General features: G+C 39.9%; 1 protein-coding gene across 3 annotated transcripts; it reads left to right on the plus strand.

Moving 5' to 3' along the window:
• Window positions 1–1,496: 1,496 nt before the first annotated feature.
• Window positions 1,497–8,996, plus strand: LOC103632184 (uncharacterized). Of its 3 annotated transcripts, XR_555744.3 has the most exons (3): window positions 1,502–3,946; window positions 4,028–4,832; window positions 8,725–8,996. XR_555744.3 is itself a non-coding variant. In XM_020541337.3 (2 exons), the coding sequence occupies exons 1-2, from the start codon at window positions 4,418–4,420 to the stop codon at window positions 8,817–8,819; spliced, it is 510 nt and encodes a 169-aa protein (XP_020396926.1). In that variant the 5' UTR covers window positions 1,508–4,417; the 3' UTR covers window positions 8,820–8,996. The 3 variants fall into 3 exon arrangements, 1 of the variants encoding a protein (XP_020396926.1); XR_002263723.3 differs by having other exon boundaries at window positions 1,497–4,832; XM_020541337.3 differs by having other exon boundaries at window positions 1,508–4,832.
• The last annotated feature ends 223 nt before the right edge of the window (window positions 8,997–9,219 follow it).

Here is a 9,219-nt window from a genome sequence, read left to right on the forward strand (position 1 = left end):
TGCTTCCCTCCCTTACTCTAGTACTTTCACTTTGATCCTTATTGTAAGGGCGAGAGACTCCAAGTTGTGGAGATTCCTCGCAAACGGGAAAAAGTAAAGAAAGAAGAACACCGTGGTATTCAAGTTGATCATTGGATCACTTGAGAGGAGTTGAGTGGAACTCTCGTCCATAGGGACGCCACAACATGGAGTAGGCAAGTGTTATACTTGGCCGAACCACGGGATAAACTATCATGTATCGTGTGCTTGTTTTTCACTGTGACCATTGTGTTTCACACGAGCTTAGTCCTTAGCCACGTGAATTAAATTGTGCTAACACTTAACTAAGTTTTGTGGCTTTAAGTTTTAAGTTTTTATAGGATCACCTATTCTCCCCCCTCTAGGTGCTCTCAGCAGTAGATCTCGATGAACCTCCTCTCTGAACTCTCACCCGACTCGAGTCGATGTCATTATCGAACATTGAGTACCTACAAAGAAATAACAACACGATAGGTTCAAAATACATGTCTTGTACCTAAACCAATGAAACAAGGTAAGATATGTAGGATCTACATCTTTTATGAGGTTTTCTACCACTTGCATACACAATCTGAGGATCAATAGGTTGGGTCTTCTAGTCGTAGTTCAGTCTGTGTTGACTAGACATTGCCTTGTCATATGTAGCCTCCATACAAAAGAACAATCCAATCTTATATACAAAATTTTATATAAACAGAATCTACTAAGCATTTTATATAAACAATATATAATTTTTAGGCCTGTAGCGGTCAGATCTTCGAACAAATTAATGTGTAATTCATTTTCTTTGCACGAGGCTAATGTGTACTTTTGATTTGTTAATCTTCTTTTTCTTCAGCTGCTCTTGATAGATGTTATAAGCAAATTCCTGCTGCTGCTAAATACTAGGAGTTTAAATAGATGGGTTGATTATCCTTTTATGTGAATAAATCTGTATAGAAACATATTTGGTCATGTTAAAAGCACCTCATGTTCTAGTATATGCGATATGTATGTGGATTGAATTCTAAATCTGAAAAATAGGCTAAAGCCCTAGGAAAGTTTAATTTCATCGGCCTAAGAGCGGCCAACGAAATTATATATTGTCGGTCATGTTATTTCGTCGGCTATGTGGTCGACGAAATTAACTTCCTCGTGGCTCTTTATTTTTGTCAGCCAAGTGGCCAACAAAATAATGACAAACTATTTTGTGGGTCTAATAAACCGACGAATTTTTTTTTGTCGGCTTTAAAAAACCATTGAAAGTAATATTTTTTTCGTCGGGGCTGATGAAATAAATCGACTCATTTTTTTCGAGTATTATTTTGTTAACTATTTTCGTCGGAAAACATATATAATTTCATTGGAGAGTCCTTGTTTCGCCGGTTTATGGTTTATGGCTGACGAAAAAATACACTGTTGCTATAGTGTATAATCCTCTATTTGTATGCTATATAGTTAAATACCGTAGAGGATTAGAAGTGGAGAAGGCATTATTGCCTGGATAGCGTGGCTAGTCACGGGCTCATCTTATTCTTATCCTGTACGCTTTTTTTCCTGAAGTTCTTGTGGAACCGGGTGACCAGATGGCACCATTGCCATGATCAGACTGTAGCGACGATTCCGCTTCGGACAGCGACACGGCGAGTGGCGACTCCGGGCTTCACGAAGGCCCGCAGCCAGCAGCCGACTAGGACGCCGGTGTCCAAGTCCTCCATGGAGGAAGATCTTGCGATAAGGTGAACGCACTGTAGATTATCCTTCCATGCCGGTGTCGGTCATGAGCAGTGGGCGGCCGCGGCGACGAGCGACAACAGAGCTTCAAGGAAAGGTACGCGTCAAGCCTGTCGATGAACTTCGGAGACGGTGGGCGTCAGGTTCGAATTCTACTTTTTCCCGTGATGAAACTGCTTCGACAGAAGAACTAGATTTGGATGTAGACAGAATACAAGATGAAGTAAAACTCAATTGGCTCACACCAGATATTGCTCTACGTGTTGATGCTGATCCCCTTAAGGACCTACGGGTGAAGGGCTCCATCTCACGTTTTTGGGGATATGGCGATGAGTGCAATGAGGATTATCTGCAGGAGTCTGAATCAGTTGAAACACCATCCAAATCATTGATTGTAAAAAAGGCATATATGGCTGGATACTCCTTTCAGGATTTGGTTCAGGCAGATCGATATCTTGACAGCTCTACTATCAGTGCACAAGTATCTGCCATTGAAACACCATCTGATTTGGGGAGCAAAGGCAAATTCGTCAGAAACCTACTGACAGACCCTGTTACAAACAAAAAAAAGACAGGTAAACCATGGCAAGGTCCCCTTCTGGCTCCAAGGATTTCTCCACCTTTAACACTTGCAGACTGTCCGTTCCGTGTTAATCGTAGATTCCAACGAATTGGTGAGCAGGGATCAGGTAACATGGTGACAATCAGTGACCAGAGCTGGGGAAGGAAGAGTGATGCTGCTCAAAATTTGAAACTCCACGCGAGATTTCAGGCTTTAGTTACAGAAGGCAGCACCTCAAAAAAAGGAAACACCAAATTCAGGCCAAACTGGGCCCTTGCACGCCTGTTGACCAGACGGGGCAAGTTTTTTGGCAAAGCCCAGCCCACAAACGTTTGCCCCAAAGGTGTCATACCCTACGTACCACCACTGCCCAGATTTGCAGCCGCCGTCAATTCTCCTACTCTCCCAGTTTTGCCTTCACACAAGCCACCATACAAATCTTACGCCGAGGTTGTGAGACGAGGGGTTAAGGCAATGGAGGACAGAGGCAAAACTGGATTCTCTGGATATGGAGCAGGCAGAGCTTTGGGTCACAATAGAGGTGATCGAATGGAGCTTCGGCAAGGACAGGTTCAGGGGAACAACACTGGCTTTGGGCAGGGAAGTGGACCTTTTCAGCCGGCAACAATGCTTGGGGGTAATTGCCAGCAGATTGCCCCAAATTTTGGTGGTTCGTTTTTTGGGCAAGGGAATTTGGTGTTTGGTCAGCGACTGCAAGGTTCGCAGTTAGGGTTCAATCATGGATTTGGTGGCAGCACTGGAGGCAATAGGGATTTGTCTTGGACACATGGGCGAGATCATCGTGCTCGGTCTACACATGCACCCCGTGCTGGGAAGTTCAGTGCCAACAAACATGTTGTAAGGGTGGGAAACTGGAGAATTCTCTGCAACACCAGGGGCAGCGCACCAATAAAATGATGCAGAACAGTGCTGAACCTGAACCTACCTATGAAGCTGAATGCAAAACGGATAATGGAAGAAATGGTTGACAATAGGCATGACAAAAAAAGGATGGAGAAGCAAGATGAGAATGTAATAGTTCAGGATGCTATAAAGATCACTCCCAGGATTGAGGCACCAAAAGGTAAACCAAAATGGTGTTTCCGTTGTAGAACTAAGGGACATGCTACAACAGAATGTACCGTGATCCTTTTCTGCAATATATGTGAGGGAGGTGATCATGTAGCAGCCACTTGCCCCATCAAGAAAAAACCTCGACCGGTGGCTCTCTCGGTCGGTTATGCTGTGGATGGTTTAGGTTTCTTTCATATTCCACATGGGCCGATTTCTACTACCAAAAATGAAAAGAATATGGCACTAATCAAAGTTATAGGAGGTGCACTTCAACAAGCAGATTTGGTTGCCCACTTACAGCGGCTGGTGCCTGAAAAGTTTGAATGGGATGCGCAACTGCATGCACCAAATACATGGGTAACATCCTTTCCTTCAAAAGTAGAATTAAAGCGAACAGTGAACTTTGGTTCTGCTGATCTAAAGAATGGCTTAGTGTTAAAATTTGAAGAATTTGAGGAGGAGGAATACTTTGGAGTGGAACTGCCTCGTGTGTGGATGCGGGTACTGAATTTACCTAACGTACTTCGAACATATGAGGTGTTGTGGGCTATTGGAACGATGATTGGAGCTACTACAAAGGTGAATATGATCACTACTCGAAAGAGTAATTTTGGTCGATTTGAGGTGGCTGTTCTAAACACATCAATAATGCCTACACAGATAGATGTTGTCATCGGCACAAGATGGTTTGAATTACAACTTCAAATTGAGAGTACAAGTTCTTCTTCAGGGACAAGAACGACTGAGGATAATGGTAACACTAATGGCGACAATCATGAAAAAGGCAATGACTCAGAAATGAAGGATGAAGAAGCTGGTGCTAATGATCATAAGTCCTCTCAATCAAATGTTTCTTTTTCAGTTAAAGGAGCAGGGACCTCTAAAGGACAGCATGTTGATGATGGTTCCATTGAGGATTTAGAGGAAGATGATTTATTGGATGTTGGTTGGGAGGTGGCAGATGGTCCTACTACTGATTTACCCTCTTAATTGTATCTGGATAATTATGTAGTCCAAAATGACAACAACAATATTCAAATTCAGAAAAATATGGGCAATGATGTTGAGCAGATACAACCCCATATGCAGGCTACTTTAAGGAAAAATTGCTTGTTCACAATTAGTGAAACACATGCTGAATCACAACCTGCAGCAATACAAACAAAGCAAAACCAGAAAGAAGATGATGGCGGCATCGAAGCTACTGCATCAGATGCCCTAGGTCCTTTGCTAGATAGGGCCTTGACAGAGCTTAAAGAAAGACAGTTTCCACATAATGGCAGCACAGAGGATGGTCAAGTTCTGACTGACAACCAACTACACACTCCACCATACCAGGTGAAAAAAAACTATAATGCTAGGACACCGAAGAGGAGGAGTAAAAGGAGGGAGGACTCTGTCAACGAAGATTCCATCGAACGTGCTGAAAGGTTGGTGGCAAAAAGGAATTTGGAGAATTCTAAAGGTAACACTTTTAAGAATTCAGTTTTATCCTTTTCTGATGAACAAATTACTGAGAAAGTCACGAGCATCAGTATCTCTTTAGGAAATAATGATGCTTTAGTTAAAAAATCAGTCAATTTACTTAGGTCCATTGAAAAAAATTAGATTTAAAAGACCTCCTGTTAAAACTGATCAGGATAACAAGACAAAATTAGATGAATCTGATGAGGACATTGATTTGAAACCTCTAAGTCTTTTGTGTGGTGACTTAACAGAGGAAATCATGGATAGTCAGGTTGAAGAAAATATTTTGGTACACAATCCTCAAAGGAGAAAGAATTTTAATTCTGTTAAAAAGAAGAAAAGCCAAACGTACCCGACAAGAAACCAAATACATATTTCTCGATGAGAGGGATGTTTTGGAACAGCAGAGGTCTACGTGACTTGGCTAAATCTACTTTTTTGTATGATACTTCATTAGAATATGATCTTGATTTTGTCGCCTTGCTTGAAACAAATAGTAAAGACTTTTCTAATGAAGTCTTAACAACATTTTGTGGAGGTAGAGACTTTCAATGGTACTGGAATCCACCAAAGGGAAGGTCTGGTGGGATCCTTTTGGGTATCAATGCTCTTACCTTTGACATCACAGATTTTTGGAAGGGAGAATTCTCAATCAAAGTGCACTTAAAAAACAAAAGCGACGGTTTTCGTTGGTTTTGATGGCTGTTTATGGAGCAGCTCAACCCGAACACAAAGACCGTTTTTTGGCTGAGTTTGTAAGTGCTAGTAGTAATGAAATTATTCTGATGATGGTAGGTGGAGATTTTAATATTATTAGAAACCCCTCAGAAAAAAACAATGATAGGTTTTGTAGAAGATGGTCTAATCTCTTCAATGCGTGCATTGAATCTCTCAACCTAAAGGAACTTGAGCTTTCGGGCCGTAAATTTACTTGGGCTAGCTCGGGTTCAAACCCTACTTTTGAAAAATTGGATAGAATCCTGGTAAGCACAGAATGAGAACAAAAATTTCCTCTTTCCACCGTGGAAGCGTTATCTAGAAATATCTCAGACCACACACCGTTATTGGTACAAACCGGTGAGCCATCTCATAGAGGAAATAATCCAAGGTTCAAATTTGAACTGGGTTGGCTCTATAGAGATGGATTTCATGATATGGTGGTAGATATGTGGGGAAGAGAAACTCGAGGACGCTCACCTATGGAAAGATGGCAGAATAAAATTAGAACTTTACGGCGCCATCTAAGGGGTTGGGCTAAAAATATATTAGGTGAAAAGAGGAAAAAGAAAAAAAACTCTTCTAAATGAACTAGATGTTATTGATAGAAAATCTGAAATTTCAATGCTATCGCCACAAGAGTGGGAATACAAGCATTATCTCAATGTCGAATTATCTAAGTTGCTTAGAGAACAAGAGATTTATTGGATCCAGCGTTCTAAAGCAACAAATGTGTTAAAAGGCGACGATAATACTAAGTATTTCCATTTACTAGCAAACGACAGACATAGAAAGACTAGGATTTTTCAGCTTGAGCAGGAGGAGGGAGTAATAATAGGGCAAAACAACCTTACGGAATACATCACTAAATACTATAAAAAACTTTTTGCTGAGCCTGAGTCTAACCATTTCAGTTTAAATGAAGAGTTAAGGGGTGACATCCCACAAGTGTCAGATATTGAAAATGAATTACTCACAGAAGAGTTTAAAGAGGACGAGATTAAAAAGGCAGTTTTCCAAATGGAACATAATAAGGCACCAGGTCCAGATGGTTTCCCAGCTGAATTTTATCAAGCCTTCTGGGACATCATCAAAATAGACCTAATGGCCTATTTATGGAATTCCATAAAGGAAATTTACCGCTGCATTGTCTCAACTTTGGTGTGATTGCACTATTGCCAAAAAAAGAAGCTCTTAAAATACAACAATACAGGCCGATTTGTCTTCTAAATGTCAGTTTCAAAATCTTCACCAAAGTGTTGACAAATAGAATATCGGTTGTAGTCGATAAAGTTATTAAACCTTCACAATCTGCTTTCATTCCGGGAAGGTATATCATGGATGGAGTAGTTACTCTACATGAAACAATTCATGAGATGCATAGGAAAAAGAAGAATGGAATAATCCTTAAATTAGACTTTGAAAAGGCATATGACAAGGTTAAATGGCCTTTTATGCAACAAGTTCTAAGGTTGAATTGTTTTTCTTCTACCTGGTGCTCCTGGATACAACAAGTGGTAACCAAGGGGAGTGTAGCGGTAAAGGTTAACAATGACATCGGTCACTACTTTCAATCAAAAAAAGGGGTTAGACAAGGAGATCCTTTGTCACCTATACTTTTTAACATTGTTGTAGATATGTTGGCTGTGTTAAACACTCGTGCTAAAGATTTAGGACAATTTAGAGGAGTTGTTCCTCATCTGGTTGATGGAGGATTATCTATTCTCCAGTATGCTGACGACACTATCATTTTTATGGAAAATGACATTGAAGAGGCCAAGAACATGAAGCTAGTGCTGAATGCATTTGAGCAACTTTCTGGCTTAAAAATTAATTTCCATAAAACTGAACTTTTTTGCTATGGTGCAGCTCAAGAATCAGAGAGGGAATATTCTCAGATCTTTGGATGTGACATGGGAATATTCCCCTTCCGATATTTAGGCATTCCGATGCACCATAGAAAATTAAAAAATACGGACTGGAAAGAGGTAGAAGAAAGATTTCAGAGAAAACTAAGTGCGTGGAAAGGTAAAATGCTTTCGATTGGAGGAAGGCTCGTGCTGATAAACTCCATCTTGAGCAGTCTTTCAATCTTCATGTTGTCTTTTTTTGAGGTCCCACGTACGGTTCTCAAGAAGCTAGACTATTATAGATCTAGATTCTTCTGGGAAGGCGAAGGTCACAAAAAGAAATATAGACTGACCAAATGGAGTATTATTTGTACACCAAAAGAATATGGTGGTCTTGGCGTGTTAAATCTTAACTTGTAAAATAAATGCCTCTTAAGCAAATGGCTTTTTAGATTAATTAATGAAGATGGAGTGTGGCAAAATTTACTTATGAACAAATACTTGAGGAACAAAACCATTACTCAAGCTCAATACATGCCCGGAGACTCTCAATTTTGGTCTGTACTAATGAAAGTAAAAGATGACTTCTTGAGACATGGGCAATTTAAGCTAGGGAATGGTACTCAGGTGCGTTTCTGGGAGGACAAATGGATTAGTAACACATCCCTCAAAGACCTATATCCAAATTTATATAATATTGTTAGAAAGAAAAAAGACACAGTTGCAACAGTGCTGCGATCTCAACCATTAAATGTATCTTTTCGGAGATCCTTGGTGGGACAAAATTTGATAGCATGGCACCAAGTGGTAGCAAGAGTCATCAACGTCCAACTTACCATTCAAAGAGATACATTCTTTTGGTCCTCACAGAAACATGGGAGATTCACATTACGATCTATGTATAAAGCCTTTATTGCTCCACATATTGTACAACAAAACCATCCCATCTGGAAGCTAAAATTACCTTTGAAAATTAAGATATTTATGTGGTATTTGATCAAGAACATTGCTCTAACTAAAGATAATCTAGCGAGAAAACATTGGAAAGGGAGTTTAAAGTGTTGTGGATGCAGTTTAAATGAATCCGTTCAGCATCTCTTCTTGGATTGTTCTGTTGCTAGATGCATTTGGAGAGGGGTACAAATCTCCTTTAACATATCACCACCTTTAAGCATACAACATATGTTTGGAAACTGGTTGAATGGGGTGGATGATACACTTAAGTACAAAATCTGGGAAGGAGCATGCACCTTGTGTTGGGCAATATGGCTATGTCGAAATGATGTGATATTTAACAATATACTAGTTTCTACTCCTATGCAGGTAGTGTTCAGAGGAACCCACTGGATAAGACAATGGTCCGTGTTGCAAAAAGAGGAAAACATGACATAAATCAAGTGGGGATGTCGTGCGCTTGAGACTACAATGATGCAAATTTTCTCATACAACGGATGGAGTTTTAGTAATCGAATTGATTTTTAATAAATTTCGAAATATGGTTGTTCTTGAGATATTAAACATCGTGTATATTGGTTTGAGATGTAATAATTGAACAACCACATGCATCTATTGGTGCAGAAGCTAGAATATTTCAATATATTCCCTATTCTAAAAAAAGTTAAATATCGTAGATATGCTAGTGTGTAGTGTATATGTTTCCCTATAAATTCTTTAGTTTAGGTTGGTACTACCAACTAGGACTAAACGTCTTTCAACGTAAAAAAAACTTGGACCAGGCTAATACCCGTGTTAGTCTTAGGTCCAAATTCAGTTGGCACTAATATGCTAAACCCAAGACTTGTTCTCTACTAATGTGTA

This window comes from Zea mays, chromosome 7 (genome assembly GCF_902167145.1).
Source record: "Zea mays cultivar B73 chromosome 7, Zm-B73-REFERENCE-NAM-5.0, whole genome shotgun sequence".
NCBI lineage: Eukaryota > Viridiplantae > Streptophyta > Magnoliopsida > Poales > Poaceae > Zea > Zea mays.